General features: G+C 39.6%; 1 protein-coding gene across 2 annotated transcripts in view; it reads right to left on the bottom strand.

The window, feature by feature from the left end:
* The window catches only part of RIF1 (replication timing regulatory factor 1), a 29,229-nt gene that overhangs the window by 1,068 nt on the left and 11,521 nt on the right, over positions 1 to 16,640 (bottom strand). Inside the window, exons 16-34 of one of the 2 annotated variants that reach the window (XM_040562344.1) lie at positions 15,769 to 15,842; positions 15,462 to 15,642; positions 14,798 to 14,905; positions 14,416 to 14,565; positions 13,215 to 13,314; positions 11,848 to 12,112; positions 10,980 to 11,022; positions 10,482 to 10,684; positions 9,971 to 10,070; positions 9,468 to 9,599; positions 8,285 to 8,427; positions 7,162 to 7,251; positions 7,022 to 7,076; positions 2,705 to 5,461; positions 2,043 to 2,180; positions 1,689 to 1,766; positions 1,464 to 1,576; positions 568 to 721; positions 203 to 305 (exon numbers count right to left, since the gene is read on the bottom strand). In XM_040562344.1, coding sequence (XP_040418278.1) covers positions 203 to 305; positions 568 to 721; positions 1,464 to 1,576; positions 1,689 to 1,766; positions 2,043 to 2,180; positions 2,705 to 5,461; positions 7,022 to 7,076; positions 7,162 to 7,251; positions 8,285 to 8,427; positions 9,468 to 9,599; positions 9,971 to 10,070; positions 10,482 to 10,684; positions 10,980 to 11,022; positions 11,848 to 12,112; positions 13,215 to 13,314; positions 14,416 to 14,565; positions 14,798 to 14,905; positions 15,462 to 15,642; positions 15,769 to 15,842 — 4,987 coding nt within the window. The remainder of the gene's footprint in view (positions 1 to 202; positions 306 to 567; positions 722 to 1,463; positions 1,577 to 1,688; positions 1,767 to 2,042; positions 2,181 to 2,704; positions 5,462 to 7,021; positions 7,077 to 7,161; positions 7,252 to 8,284; positions 8,428 to 9,467; positions 9,600 to 9,970; positions 10,071 to 10,481; positions 10,685 to 10,979; positions 11,023 to 11,847; positions 12,113 to 13,214; positions 13,315 to 14,415; positions 14,566 to 14,797; positions 14,906 to 15,461; positions 15,643 to 15,768; positions 15,843 to 16,640) is intronic. The other variant, XM_040562345.1, reaches the window with a different exon arrangement.

Below are 16,640 nucleotides of genomic sequence, written 5' to 3'. Positions count from 1 at the left end.
TATCTTGCCCTCAAATACAGAACAAGTTTAAAAAAGCCATTACTATAGGGCTTCATGAAGTGGCTAACTCAATCACCCATCTAATATGGTAATATCAGCTATTAACTCCTCTCCAAAAACAAAAATAAGTGTTCCCATTAGAAGAGAAAAGCAGCAACAGCAGAAACATCCAAATCCTAAGCAACAAATGGGCAAGAGTTACCTGTTGCAAGTTTCTCGTCATCAACAGATTTATCTTCTACGTTGTTTATTGTTTTCTCTACATCTTCAAGCACTACCAATTCCTCACACCCTCGGGATTTTACCTGCGGGTTTTTGAGAGAACAAAAAACATGTTCAGAGAAAAAGTTATGAGGTGGGACACGCTTTACTCCATAACAGATGTAATCCTCATTCCCAGTAACTATGTTGTAACCAAGTCCTGTACCATGAAAGACCACCTTTGACAGATAGATCACAGTTTAAAGAAATTTTTCTTGTACAAAAAAAATACATTATTCTTCATGAGGAACGTTAGCAGTTCATCAGGTTAACATTACCTTTCTGGGCACTAGGATTAAACTTTACCTGCTGCTCGTGATATCCTTTAAGAGCTTTTTTAACATTGGAAACTTTAGGAGAACGGATGGGAAGAGTTTTGATTTCTGATGCTGTCAGAGTACTCAGATCACCCACTGTCTTAATGTTCTTTGCTCGAATGAGCTGCCCCAAACCTCTTGCGCTGCAGCAGGGAAGAAAAAAGGGTTCATTATGCTAAAATCCATGTCCCTTCTCCTTGGCACTGTAGAGCAGGAATAAATCTTACACGAATGCCAATTCACACGCACATAAAGGAAAAAACAACATGCAAGAGACATTTCTTCTATCTGCAGCAGCACACTTCTTTGCAATTTATCAATATCCAACCCTGAAATGGGATTCAAAAGCCCAATTACATGTAAGAGGAAGGAAAAGAAGCTGAGTACACTAGAAAAGTCCATTCAGAGCAGTTCCTGCTACAGTGTATAGTTTGTTTCTGACATATCAAAATTTCATTAGCTGAGCACCTGGCATTTGTGTGTTTGAAACGTAGATCTTTCCCCCAAAATCCCACTTGGTCTCTAGTGCTCCCAAACTGCAGCGGGATGGTGGCATCTTCAACTATTGGAGCTATTGGAAGCTCCAACTGCTTTGTCACAGATCATTAAGATCAGTCTGCTCTGTCTTACAAACTAGGGAAAGTTCCCTGTGTCTGGCTGCAAGCTCTTCACAAGAGAGACAACTGGTTTGGAATTGTTCAAGTAAAGTCTCCCTCACCATCCAACCTCCCTCCTTTTAAAAGATGCTTTGTTTTTTCCCTGCAAAAGGTGTCTCTAATTCATCACTTTGCATCACAAAAATTGCTTTTGCCATTATTTTTTTTTTTTAAATCCAGTAAGAATTTTCTATTGAAATGTGATCTTCCAAAGCAACAATGTACTTACCATATATTTGACGTAATCTGAGGTAAAATTACATCGACTGGTGCCTTACAGCCTGCTAAGGCAGGATACATGCATTCTGTAGAAGGCAGTGATTCCTTAGCCATTTCTGTAATCTTTGAATAACAGAGAAAAGTTATTAAATTAACTATCACACAACCGAATACAAGAAAAATAAGAGAAGAGTACAAGAAAAATAAGAGAAACATGAACCAAAGCACTTCTTACTAAACACTTCTTTGAGCTCTTAAATTTAGGGTTACGAGATCCTGGGGACAGAAATCCTTTGGTTGGAGTGGTAATATGCTGGATAGAAAAAGAGGAAAAAATCTCTCAGGATTGTAAGAATTCAGTTAGCTAACTTTCTAGCTATCTAGATTTCAGACTGTATTTGTCTTTAGAGAGCAACAGAACGAACAAGACTAAAACAGTTACAGCTATTTCTTAAACTTACTGATTCTCTACTCTTCACCCTTTTAACTGTTTGTTAACTGCTTGCAAGTGACCGTGAACATACGCTACAGCTACGTTAACATGAGAAACAGAAGACTTATGACATACTGAACACGTGTAAGAACTTACCTTAGTCTGAATGTTAGATAAGATTTTAAGACTTCGTGAAGATGGCGAAGAATGGGATCTAATGACAGGGCTCCTCCTGTCTATGTCATCTGCCAGTCCTTCTTGATAAATGGGATTTGCAAAAGAGACACGACGAATCTGTTTTTAGAAAAAGCAGTTTTTATCAGATGAACTCAGACCACCCCACTCTGGTGAAAGAAGTCTGAAGAGACAAAATAACTCAGTTTGAAAGGGGTAATATTATTCAAGTTCTTGAATGACACTAATGATGCTTCACCCAAGGACAGGAACTGTGGCTACCTTATTGCTAAAGGAAACATGCAATGCATTTTGTAAAAATGCTTCTCAAAACCCACTGGTAAGACCCTGCCTGTGCATTCAATGGTTTTGCAGTTTTTTGTTCTGCTGCCACTCAGGCATGCAAACTAGCCCTTGGCACTCGGCTTCAAAAATTAAACTCCCAAGCCCCAATAACACAAGCCTGCCAGTGCTTGTGCATTATGGAAAAAAATCCACAAGTCTTCATCTTCAGCATTATTTTTTTACTGTAAATACTGTTAAAGTCAGTAATTGAGTGCCTTTGGAACTCGTTATACTGTTCCACATCCCAGTTATGAACAGAATGAACTGCGAGTATCACAGAACGAATCGCATCACCATACCTTATTAGCAGGTGACAGGGAATCATCATCTTGATTTCTTTTTACACCTCTCTTTAAAATGCTCGTGGATGGAGAAGCCGAAGGAGACCACATGCAGCGTGCCTGCATACTGTTAGGGCTTTCGTTTACTAAAGCAAAAGAATCGAGATTTTCTGGCTTCTGAGGAGAATCCACATTATTTTCTACTGCACCTTCACACCCTACGGCCACATTTTCAGGTACTGTAATTTCAGCTTCTATCAATTCCTCTTTCATCTCTTTATCTAGAACAGCGCAACTTTCTGCTACAGCGTTCTCAGCTTGTTCTTCATCATCCTGATTGCTTTCTAGTTCATTCATCTGTTCTCTCTCAGGCCTGCTAACAACGCTCAGTGCCCCAGGTATCTCCTCCATTGGTCCATTCTCATTTTCTTCTTCCTTTACTGTAGCTCCTGGTTTTTCACTTTGATTCTCTGCAGCCAGGCAGCTGTCAGCAGGCTCATCTGAAGCACACTGGGGTACACCCTGTTCAGTTCCGTCATCCTCATCAATAGCTACTTTTATTTCTATTACAGAATCATCAAGTTCCCCTGCTACACGAGCTGGATTCTCCTCCTCCTCCATACTGCAAGTATTCCCTTGTAGGTTATCTTCAGATTTTCTCTCTCTTTCCAAGTTGAACGCGCTGGGTTCCTTAGAATGAAGCCGTGGTGTGCTCATTGCACAAGGTGCCATGGCCAAGCTCTCCTCAAAATTTGAGCTAGCAGACATCTCTGATGTATTTACAGCTGTCTGAACTGGGGTGGTTTGGGGCTCATTCGGGTCAGGACTGTCCTCAGTTTTCAGCTCAGTGAATGACATTGCTGGCCGCTTTACCTTTCTGTAACAGCAATCGCAGCTCCTTAGTTTTCTCTGCCTTTTGCTTCTCTTGTGCTGACACTCAGGTACTTGCAAAGAGGAAGGCTCGCTACCTGAAGCATTTGCTCCTCGTACATAGTCAGGCAGAACACTTGAACAGTCTCCTGCATTTCTTTGCCTTTCAATGTGTGTGTTTTCCTCTCCTGCTTTCGGAGCTTCAGATACACTTGGGTTGGTAAAAGATTCTGTCACCACCCCGGTCTTGGTTTGTTCCCCACACGTGTTCTGCGTATCAGGTGAAGTCTCTGGGCAGGCAGATCCCCCAGCTCCACCAGCATCTGTAGGAATTACTTCATTTTTCAGGTCCTTTTTCAGGTCCTGTGGTTCAGACAATGACATGTCTGTGCTGACTTCATCACTTAGTTCACTTCTATTTGTTTCCAACAGATTTTTACTTTCGTTTTCTTGGGAAGACACCTCCTCCTGGCCACGGCTTCCTGGCTGTAGGTCTTTCAATTTACCTTCAAGAGAATCACTTCTGGTTTTCACTTTTCCAGATTTCTTCTTCTTTAAGCTTTCTTCCTTGGTCTCACAGCCATCAGCCTCTGAATTTTCTATGCTGGAAAGCAATCCTTGTGAGCTGCTTCTTGTATGGTATCGTGGGCGTTCCTTTTTCTTCTCGCCTATTGTACCTGAGCTACAGTCTTGACCTTCCACGTCCATCTTCAATTTATCTTCTGACTTCCTAGTGCTTTTGTTCACCTCCTCATCACCCACTGAGCCAGAGTCCTCTGCAGCAGCTCTCTCAGGTAGGCTGCTTTCTTTTCTATTTGCAGTGTCTGTTGTTTTCCCAGACACTGCTTTCTGCTTTTGGGATACATCGTCTTTAGTCTGTGGCAACTTCTTTTGCAGGGATTTTTCATCTTCTTTACGTTTGTCCTTTTTCTGGTGGCCGTCTTCCTTATCTTGACTACCCGCTGACACTTCTCCAGTTTCTGATCGTCGCCTTGAAGAACGTCTTAGTGTTTTCTGACTAGGAGACACATGTGGGACCTGATTATCATCATCTGTTACCTGGTCAGACGAACCAGCTGCCTCTGGGGGTGTATTTTCTTTAGAATCCGTATCTAAAGCCCGAACCCTTTCTATTTCTGCTATTGCATCTTCAACTTTTTTAATTTCTGCTTCTGTAGAACTGAGAGCTTGGGACTGAGCAGTGAGAACACGTTCTGTGTCCTCCACGGCATAAGACGGTTCAGGACTGGTTTCCATACTGTTGGAAACAACAGACTCTTGCGCACTTTTCTCTTGTTCTGACCTACTTAACCTGGAATGCTTATTTTCTAGCTGCTCCATTTTACTCTGCCTGCGAGTTAGCCTCCGTATTGCAGTAAATATTTGTTCAGACTGTGAAGAATTTTTGTTCTCTTCTCCAGATTTTTCTAGTTTAGTAGCAGTCTTGTACTTGTTTGTATTTTCCTGTTTATCTGGCACAGAAGAGCTTCCAGACACCTCTGACATACTGTTTAACGCCGAAACGCTAAAGGGTCTGTTCTCTGAACTGTCAAATTTCTCCAAAGTAATAAAAGATTGCCGTCGGCTTGCAGGCTGGGGAGTTCCAGAAATTACATCACTTGAAGTCGAACTGCTACTGACATTTGAAGCGTCTTTGTTTCCTACTAAAGACTCCTTTGAAACTGTTTCTGTGGTACTTTTTTCTAACCCCTCTCCAACTGCTGGCTCCTCCTGCATCAGTTCAGCCGTATCACTTTTTGACTCCCCTTCACTATTTACAGTTGAGTTGCTCTCCATGTGAGTAACAGACTTCTTTCTCACATCCTCAAGAGAGTTATCTGATTTGCAGTCCCCCGTGATTTCATCTGATTCAGTGATGCAGCCTTCACTCTTTTCGTTTTCTCCCTGTCCCAAAAACATGAAAAGCAAGGTCTGTATTTTTGCTATGGATATGATATAAAAAACAGATCTGGTGAAACAAAAAACAAAACACCCATGAGGATTTTCAAGCCACCCTTCCTTCAAATTATCTTACAATGTGTCCTTCAGTAGACAATTTTTTTTGTTTTTATTCTTCCACTGAATAGTTGAGGTTGGCAGGGACCTCTGGATGTCACCTGGGCCAACCCCCAGCTGAAGTGGGGCCACCCGGAGCAGGTTGCCCAGGACTATGTCCAGGTGTCTTCTGAAGATCTCCAAGGAGAGAGATCTTCCCTCTCTGGGCAGCGCGTGCCAGTGCTACAGCACCTGCACAGTGAAAAAACACTTCCTGATGTTCAGACAGAACCTCCTGTCTCACTGTGCCCCTTGCCTCCTGTCCTGACACCATGGAAAGGAGCCTGGCTCTGCCTTCTTTGTACCCCCCTTCAGATATTTATGTGTCGAAGAGATCTCCCCACAGCCTCTTCTCCAGGCTGAAGAGCTTCTCAGACTTTCCTCGCAGGAGGGGTGCTCCAGTCCCTTCGTCTTTTTCACAGCCCTTCACTGGACTCCCTCCAGTACGTCCATGTCCCTCCTGTGCTGGGGGGCCCAGAACTGGGCCCTGCGCTCCAGCTGTGGTCTCACCAGTGCTGACTAGAGGGGAAAGACCACCTCCCTCAAACCTGCTGCGAGGGCTTTGCCTCATGCAGCCAAGGCTACCATCGGCCTTCTTAGTGGCAAGGTCACTGAGTAACAGCTATCAACAATAACTTTTGTAAGGGAAAAGAGTTACAGAAAGACATGATGCATATAAAATACACCCACTGAAAGGAAAGGTGTTATGGAAAAGTCAGCAAGTGTTAGGATTCCTAGCACAACGCTAGGCAATTTGCAGAACAGCACCATAGTTAAGTCACAGCAAGTCTACGCTGCAGCTTTCAAATTCCAACCCCCCAGTAAAATATTACTGGTGGGGCATACAAATGATTGAACTAAGTTCCTATGATACCTGTACACTGTGTAACAAAGCAATTTAAATGCATCCTTGTTAAAACTTATTAAAACCCTTGTTAAATCTTCAGTTTGAAATTAAATTCAAACATTTAATGATTGGCCTCTTCTAGTTTAAGTTAGGCAGAGCAGAACACAGCACGAAGAACACTGCAATTGGTATCAAATTAAAACCTACTGATGAAATGAAATACAAATTGTAAGAGCTCTCAGTGTATTCTATAGTCACATAGTCTGCGTCAGTATTATGCAGAAATGGGAAAAACTAGAGGAGGTTCAAGAAAAACAAAGATATTCTGGGAGCCTTACAGGTTAATCAACATAGAGAAAGAAAAGGATTCCTGTGAACAGATACATTTGGGGGCACTTTTTTTTTCTCAAATAGTTTCCAAAGCAATTTAAACCCGTTTATTTATCATACACAGTAATCAAAGAGTTTTGCCATCAATTATCAGAGCTATTGATATGAAGAAAACATCATGGATATGGTTACAATTCTGGTATCTTAACTACCATTAGACAATGAGAAATTACCTGAGAATTGTTTTTATTATCTTCTTTTGCATTTTCTATTAAAGATGGCTTTTCCCTAAAATAAAAGTTAATTAAATTAGAAGGGCTGCAAAAAAAGGGAGGAGGGGACCTTTAACACCATACTGGCCAGCTTTACTTACAAAGAATCTTCCTGGCTCTGAGTATACTGAGAAAATAAGGTTGTATCTTGTGAAGTGTCTAAATTGTTGTACATAACAGGAATACCAATTCTGAAACAAAACCAGAAATGGTTAAGTTAGAGTATTAAAAAAGTTGGTGAGATGGGGTAGTATAATGCATTCATCATTAGACAGCACATTCTTGTAGGAAGTAGACTGAACTTCCAAACTCTTAAGACTACTCAAAGAGCAACATGCACCAAAGCACAGACTGCTGTAAAAAGAAGCAAAGTAATGTGCACCAAATATCAGGAGACTGCGACCACACACTCTGCTCCATGTTCTGGAAAGGAAAGGACACAGCATTGCTACCTGCTGCCACAACCTGAACAGTCCAACTGGCAAAAGAAAGCACCGAGCGTATGCAGATCATGATTCAACTCCTTACTGGAAGGCTGCTATTTTCAGCTGCATCAAATCTTTTGCAACATGATTATGGAGGGTGCGTGTGGGGAGGGGTAGGGAATAAAGAGCTGTGGTTGGGATCCCACTGTGCAAAGAATTCACCAACACATGCTGACTGCATTAACCAACTGGGTTCCTGTAAAGCACTATTGTACACAAATTTTGCTTGCAGTCTGTTTTCGTGAACATCTGCCTGAATACAGAAGACACTAGTGCTATTTTCTCACACAAAAAAAGAAAATTGAAAAGGAATCTTTGAATTAAAGATGAGTTTTGGGAATAGCCTAATTTGACATGCTGCTTACATAAGACTTCTCTTTCAAAGTTAGAGCTTTTCCATCAGATGAGGAAAGAAAACCAGAATTTCCACAATTCAAGAAAAATGCCAGCTTCTGTTTCATATTGCAAACAAGAGTCATTAAGTAAAAATGTAAACTCCAAGTATCAAACTCCAAACAGATAGACTATATTTAGTCACAGGAGGAACTGCAGATCAGAAAATAATTTGACTGCTTTGAGACAGTAAGCCAGGGAACTTTGACAGCTTTAAACATTTTAACTTGTATGGAAGAGTCGGATTTAACCACACTCTGAGTAATCTGAGATAGCAGAAGTGAAGTTATGTCTTACTCAATGTAATGACATTTCATGCAACTTTAAAAGAAAACTAATTACAAACCTCTTTGACCCAAGCACTTCTTTTTGATGTTCTGTCAATATTCTTGGTTTTGCTTCTGGAGGAATGAACACAAAATCAACAGATTTCTCTTCTTCCAGGAGTATCTCGTTTTTAGCCTTCGAAGATGAAAACTCTAGTTTTAACTAGAGAAAGGAAAAAAGGTGGATTAGAAACAAGACAGTGGAACTGACAACGCTTTCATCACTCATAGGTACAGCGATCCTAAGCAGAACAGTTTTCAGATAACCACAGTTCTTTCAGCATATTAATCAACACAAATCCTTCAGTAGGTGCTGATTTTCTTTACCAGTCTTTTTTTTTCTTCCAACACTACCACCTATTAGAGTTTCTTCAACCCCTCCTCTTTGCCCTTATTTAAACTTTTGCACTTCCTTTAGCATCTGGAAGTTCAAAGACTGTAACACACGAGGGTACCTCAATATTTGTAAGGACTATTATTTGCTGTTGTTTACTTAATCAGTAGTTTCTTAAGAGTATGATACTGTGGCTCCCACTGAAAGAACAACTTGATATCACTGAAGGGTGACAAAAACAATTTAAGTTGCACTGCACCACCCTGGCTGGGCAACTTAAGTACCAGCATCTGTACTTGCCATCTCCAACACACTCAAAGGACAGAAAAACACCAGTACCCTTCCTTGTTCTCAGGCAGATTTACCCATTTCAACAGCTCTCACCTGCAGATTTAGGAGGGAACGCAGGAGTTCTGACTGTCTGAACATGATTCCTGCCACCTCCATCTACCAGAAGCTGGTTGCTAAGCACATGGGTACACAGAACATCTCAATGACGGTGTAACAGAACAGACTAATAATTGCTTTACAAAAACAGTCTGAAAACTTAAGTTCCAGATCCAAGAAAAGTAACAGCTACAAACTTGCCAGCCTCCTTCTTATAACAGATGTCCTGCCCTTTGCTTCCTAATACAAGTGACAGATTGGCAACCCATCAAGCAGCCTTCCACCATCCCCACCCAAAACTCAGCCATCTGTAAACTTACCAGAAAATTTGAACAGAAAAATTCAACTAAGTGCACTGTACAGCTAAGTTTTAAAAAAAAATCCTCAATCAATTCATTAATTTTAGTTCAGAAGTCACACCAGCATGTTTAGCTGCAGAATGTAACGGATTTGATTGTCACACCAATCTGCAAACACCTTACCTTTGCAGGTGTTACTTGCACATTACTGGGCTTGTCTTTTAGTTCATTTGTCTGAGCCAATATGGAGTCTCGTTTTCGACCCAGATTCGCTTCCATCCCACTCATCTTTGCATCCCACTGTGAATTTTCCATCTATTCAAGGAAAAATACAGCCAATGTGTCATATGAAGGAACTCCAAGCTCACAAATCCACCCTGAAACATTCATTTCTACAACTAAACACACTCCTTTTTTCATCTAAATTATGTAGAGGACAACTTGAAAAAATCATTATTTTGAACAAGCTCGTAGAACCCCAAGTTTTAAATGCATGAACTGTTAAGAGCCAGCTCAGTCTCCTGATGGTGTTTATCCAGCACAGTTCATCATTCCAGACATGAAGTAATTGCAAGACAGTCACATCGAAAATCAAAATTGACCTCTGCACTCCCAGGAAGTTACCCACTAGGTGAAGTGGGTAATTCACCCACAACGAAGGCACCCACTAGGTACAAAGTATTTACCTCCTCAGAGAACGGCGCGCTATGTTCTTCAGCTATCTCAATGCTTTCAAAGCCAGGCAGCAGGAGTGGAATTTTCTGTTTGGCTTGGCTTAACACAGACCTGCTCAACCCAAAAAAATTAGACTTACGAGGGTAGAAGTATGCAACAAGACCAGCAGACACCCCAGGTCTCGCAAGAGGCAGAATATAAATGGTGATCAGAACAATGCTAATTCATTTATACCTAACCTGAGATCTCTTCCTTGAAAACGTTACAGTCAAATAAACCTACACACAGATTTCTAGGCTTATTCCTTAAACATTCTTCCAAGCTTTCTAGAACAAAACCACATATATACATTGCCCTGCATAACTGAACAGCATACCAGCCATGTTTTCCTTTCCACAGCCACGTACTTCACTAAGTCTAGCTCTTACAGTCAGGGAGAGGACCTGCTTTAAGCTGCACTGACCTTATTCATATATTGTTCCAGTCCAAGCCACACACAATATACAAAAAAACATTTCTTACTTTAATTCTTCAGGGTATGTCAGTGATGCAGCCTTAGCAAATGTTGCGTTCCAGAAGTGGGCACACTGCTTGCGGATCTGTTTGCTCTTATGCTGAAACATTATGCAGAGCAACGGAGAAAGCTGCTCTAGCAGTTCACTGTCGTACGAGCCAGTGCAGTGAGACTGCAAACACTGAATTATCTCGGCCAGGAGTCTTTCAAGCTGAGGGAAGGAAGAAGTATTTAGTTTTAATATTTCATTTGCTATATAAAAGTTCTGTTTTGTTTAAAAACACACAAAACCCAGATAACATTATGGCCTGAACAAACAAGTGTAAACATCACACCACAGAAGCCTCACTAATATCTAAGCTTACTTGTCTTAGTTACCTTTTTTAGTTTAAAGCAGTTAAATCTCTACCTTCACTACAATTTTGTTCAGAATACAGAATGAACAGCAAGAACTCTACAATGCCGTATATTTTCCCAACCCACAGCTGTTTCTCCAGAAAATTTACCTTGTTGTTAAGATTACTGTATGCTTTAGGTACATCAGCAAGCCTGCCAAAACAAATAAAAAGAGTTATGAAATGTTTTGCTCTCATGTATCCTAAGAATTAAACACACACACACAAGCACTGCACACTAGTTTTATTACACAACTTAATGAAATTACATTATACAACGTAAATTACCTCACACAAGTTACCCACTGTCTAGCCACTATAAAATGAAGTACTGTTAATAAATATTGTCACAGTATTGAAATTAAATGGCAGCTGGAAGCCAAACAATTTAGTCTTGCAGAAATGTCTCTTTGGTGTGAATGTAATGGCAACACTGGAAATATTAAGCCTTCAGAAGTCCTAAAGCTTCCGTTCCATGTATACATACCTAAGTTTTTGGTTTTATTTCTAAAAAAAAAAAAAAAAAAACTTACAATGGAGACTGCCACTCACGTGCATGTTTTTGGAATCTCCCAGAAGGTTCTTGCATCACCAAGAACCGAGGACCACCACGTGTGCTGACTGCTGCCATGTGCCACTAGGGCCACCTCTGGCAGCCCACCTTAGCTCAGGCACCACCACACATTCAAGTCCCAGCAGCCCAGCACCAATTGTAGAAGAGCAACTTGAGTGATGATCTTACAGACCCATTCTTTCTGCAGTGCTTGTGTGCACCACAAGAGTAGCACCCACCAGCTAGGCTGAAAATACAGCAAAGTAACTGGTGCCCTTAAAGCTGAGACTCCACAGAGGTTGAACATTCTTAGCGTCCTAGGGTCAGTGTTTTGAAAAACCCTGGGTTATGTTTAAACACACTAAGTGATGTAGACTACGCAAAGTTTCATTAATATGCAGCAATACAATGAATCCAAATACTCACTTTGTTTTTTCATAAAACACTGCCAGTGGTTTTGAAAAAATTGCGAACATCGTCCCAATCACCAAAGGCAATGAAACATGGCTGATGATGTTGTGAAGAATAGCAATAATTGAAGGACCAACAGAGACCAATGCTTCTGAATGGATTTCGTTGGAACTGAACGTATGGAAAGAGTTTATTAACATCACCAGGAGTTTAAACAGAGAAGAAAGCTTTCCAAGGGGCTCCCTTTTCTTCTTAGACCAATCTGTAGGTGTCTGTGGAGCTAACATTAGAAAGAAAAAAAAAAGAAATATTTTTCCCCTATATAACTAACATGCATTACAACAAAGTGCATGGAACAGTACTATATTGACATACTAATAGTTTAAAACCAGACCTAAAAGAAGACATACATTATTTAATAAATACATCTTTATCATACCACTACAGATACGGATCCTATTCCTCCTATTTTATTTGTGGTTGGTCACACAAATCACTGTTTTTAAGCATCTTTAATGCCTACTTGGCAGAGACAGCAACCAAGCTAGAAATATTAGCTGACAGGTGTAAATTCTGGAACAGGTGAGGGGAGGGAAGGGGAAGTATCAAGTTTCATTCAAAAATATAGTTTCCATCATGTTTTTTCTCATTAGCATTTCCCATTAAAGCACTCATTCTTTCAGCAGTCCAACACAGTGGCTCGCTACCTCTACAACAAATTCAGCTGGGACAGAAGTTATAAAAACACTGAGCTTTGCACTGAATTATTTTGGAAATCAGTTCTTCAGTTCTAAATAGGAGCAGGGAACAAAGACTATTTTGCATACAAAGATCTTTTGTATTCTATCAAATGTATACTACTACAATGCAAAGCAGCTTCACAAGCAGCAGCCTTTTAACTGTTACACTAACAGCTTAAGATCAATTTCAGACAGGTATTTATTACATATTTAGACTACAGAGAGTGATCAAGCATTACTGCTTCAGATTGTTTGAACAAAGCAGAAGTAGATTTCATCTATAAATTATAGCTGAAACATCAAATGCAACTCCAGACAGAGCTGTGTCCTACAAGGAGGTGAGATCGAACGTAGCCTTCATGGTTACATGAATTTCAAGCATTCTCTATCAAGCTAACGTAGTAACTACTCAGCTGCTCAAAAATCAGAATAGGTCTAGCACTTAAATATGCATACTGGATGATGTTTTAAATTCCTTTTTAAGAATGTTTGTCAATCCCTCCAATGCTTCGCTAATATGCGTAACATACATAGACTACTGATAGCCTACAGTCATCACTTCTGCATCTGCAGTAACTCCTATTTTCAAGCAAACCTGAGACAGAGAGACAGAAAACCCCAACACTCAAGATATTTTCTTACATCTATTTTTTGGCTGATATTTAATACCATATGGTGCAAAGTTGATGCAGTCAACCATAACTGATATAATATGGGTGAGACCATCCATCATTGAAGACACCTGAGGAAAAGAACAGAAGTTATCAGCAAAGCCCAGAAGAACTGCAGTGACAGAAAAACTGTGTTGGCCATTCAGCACTGCAGTGCAAAAGAGCTTTTACATTTAAAAGCAGGGATGAAGTTTTTGTGCATTGTCAGGTAAGACTAAGGTAAGTTTACAAGCAAGCTGAAGATTCAGTCTTCCCACTCTTAACAAGTGACACAAGAACACATGCATAAACTAAGGAAGCGAAGCAGTAACAGACAGCTGTGAGAAGGCGTTGGATTTAAGAACGTACAGCAAAACGTTAGCATTCAGGGTACAAGGTACTAACCATCTGGCTCAACACATTGCCACATCGCAGTGTGTGCTTAATTCAGTAACTATACTAAATCTGATTTTCAGAAAAGCCACTGTAGGCATAAGTGCAAGATTTTAACAGAATTACATTAAGGGAGCACAATGAGTTGTTACTACACATTAAAGAGATCCATGTCAAGCATTGTTTCAATCCATCACAAACTCTTCTAAATAATAAACACATTGCTTTTAAAAGGGCCAAAAACCAGTCTGTATCAATACAACTTCTATACTGAAGCTCTAAGTACAAGTTTGTTTTTGAAAATTGAAGTTTATCAGAATACAGCCACATCAAAAAGTTACAATGATGTAACCCTCCAAATCAAGTTATGCCCTCTAAATTCTACACTGCTACTCTATCCTTCCTAATCACAACGCTTCTTTTGTGGTACTTGTTAATTCAACCTGAAGTTCCTTCACGTAGAAAAAATTTCAACTGGCCAAACTGTGTTTACCATGATGTTGATGACGTTCACCAAAACGATATTACTTAAATATTCAGAAGACAAACCCAAAGACTGCTTAACTTATTTTAACATTCGAGAATTATATTACTTTCACTCATTTCTTTCAATCCATTTCTAGTTCAATTCCAACTCCCATTAATACAAAGAATTTTGTTATAGCTCTAAGTCTTACCCCAAACACTTTAAATTATAGAAAACACTACATTAAAGTTTACGATAGGTTCTTGCACACATATCTAACTGAAAATGTCTGCTAAAATATTTATATAGTCCAATGTCACAGGTTTATACTCACTACTGGAGTTTCACCTTCTAGCCCAGATATTATTTTGGCACAAAGCTCTTCACAGCATAGGTTTTCTTCTGCTGTTGCAACTAAAGCAGCACAGCGAGCAAATGCTCTATACAGGTCTGACCAAGTGCGCAGCAAGGACTTCATAGTTGGCTTTAACAACAGAAAGAAAAAGTTTGAGTATCAGTGTCTGTGCACAGAGATAAAAAATTAAATTTTCTTCTGCCAAAGCCTACACGAACTCAAGAATTCTAACCTCGGAGCAGTAGTCTTAATATACATCTGTACTGGTGAAAGAAATGCTACTCTGAGATCATGAGATGGTACCTAACACTGATTAGAAACAACGTGGGTTTTATAAAAACTATGAAGTACTAACTGTTACCTGTGGAAATTCCTGAACAGGGAAGATAAGGGCTACTGGTAGCAACAGTGCACTATAAACAGCATTGAAGTTGTGTTCCAGTGCATCACCCTGATTTACTTCGTTAGTCTGCAACGATAAAAAACAATTTACTGCTTAAGCAAACCCTAGGTTCAAATACATTTAGAACAACCTTATTTATCATCTGTTTTGTACATAAAAATTGCACTAGCTCAACTGCCAACGGTGCTTTGAAATTAGTTATTCCTCCACTCTATAAGAGTTCACGTTGATACTACTATTTAAGCAGATAAAAAGCTCCGTTTAATTCCAAAATAACCCCTTAATTTCAAAGATTAAAAAAAAAAAGTGCTTTTTCTAAGCTTATTTCAGTTGCAGTGATGCTAATACCCAGAATATCTAAAGCAAACTATTTTTAAGGTTTTTACATCTCATGACTGCAAGATTAGTCAATGGACTTCTAGTAAGCCATCTGCAGAACCTGTTGAATATTACAGTGTCATTGCAAACGTTCATACTAACGCTGCACACATTGCAGTCTCATACATACCATCAAGGCTTATATAATTTTACCATCAAGACATACAGTTTCTAAAAATACATTAAGATAGAAGATCAGCACAGAATGTGTGTTTTCTGGTAAAGAGAACAAAAGTAACTATACCCGATTAATCCATTCGGTTAGCGGGTTAACAACAATACTCCACATTCTCCAAAGATGTTCCTTGTTTTCCACCAGCTTTGCATTCTTATTAATAATGCATAACACAGATTCACTGAAAGCCAGTGGAGATGTAGGCCCAGATAAAACATAACCCACGAGAGTTTCTAGGATTACAAAGAACCTAGGGAAGAGAAATTCAATAGGTAAGAGACATTTCAGCTGAAGCTCGGAAAAAACTTCTATAAAGTCTTAAACCACAGGGAACTTATTAATTAAAACAAAATAAAAACCAAGAAACAACACATACCTCTCATCTGTTACACACCATTCCAAAAGGTTATCATGGAAAGGCAGCTGAATTAAGAACAAAGCTGGCGTTCCCTTGCAAAAGAAATTTCAGATGTCAAAGCAATATATACACTAAACAAATAAAACAGTCGCCTCACTTAAACATGCATGTATCTGCAATTTTTAACCATAATCCAGAAGTTTACAAGTTGCCAGAAATTGTCAATTCTAACATTTCAAACTAAAAAGAGGCAAAAGCTAGAGGAATTCTGCCAGGTGCTGGTACTTTCCAGCAATTATATTATAGTTGAAGCAAAAAACCACCATCACATGAGTTTTATAGTACTTAATCACTATTTCCTTGACACCATATATAACACCGTAAGGTCGGTGTGCATAATGCAAACATTATATATTATGATGCCTGAAACATGATAGAGCATGATGTGATTTATGTGATTGGCTTTCTTCAGTTTCACAGTACAACATCTTCTGGACAACCTCTGTTAAAAATCTACCATTTCAACCTTGCTAGTGTTAAAGCATTCAGAAAAATGCATGTAATACCTGCCAATTAAAGCTCCAATCACCCTAATAAAGTTTGACTACATTAACTAAGTCAGGAAAAAAAGCTCCGAATCCAAACTCAGGAAAAGAGTTGAGGTAAACTTATAGAGTTGAGCTCTTAAGCTTTGGTAGACAAAACTTTACACTATTCACTTGAGGCATTCATTCACATAACCTTGTTACACTTAAATCTTCTCGTAACAACAACAACAAAAAAAATCTAACGTCAGTCTTTTCTCAAAGGTGGTGGTAGTTTTTTTGGTTGTTTTTCAGATTGCTGTCACCTACTTGTCCCTTCCAACGCAGTACACAGAACTCAGTACA

This window comes from Cygnus olor, chromosome 6, assembly GCF_009769625.2.
Source record: "Cygnus olor isolate bCygOlo1 chromosome 6, bCygOlo1.pri.v2, whole genome shotgun sequence".
In the NCBI taxonomy this organism is placed as follows: Eukaryota; Metazoa; Chordata; class Aves; order Anseriformes; family Anatidae; genus Cygnus; species Cygnus olor.
Note: the sequence above shows the minus strand (reverse complement) of the source record. Positions and strands in the feature narration are given on the sequence as shown.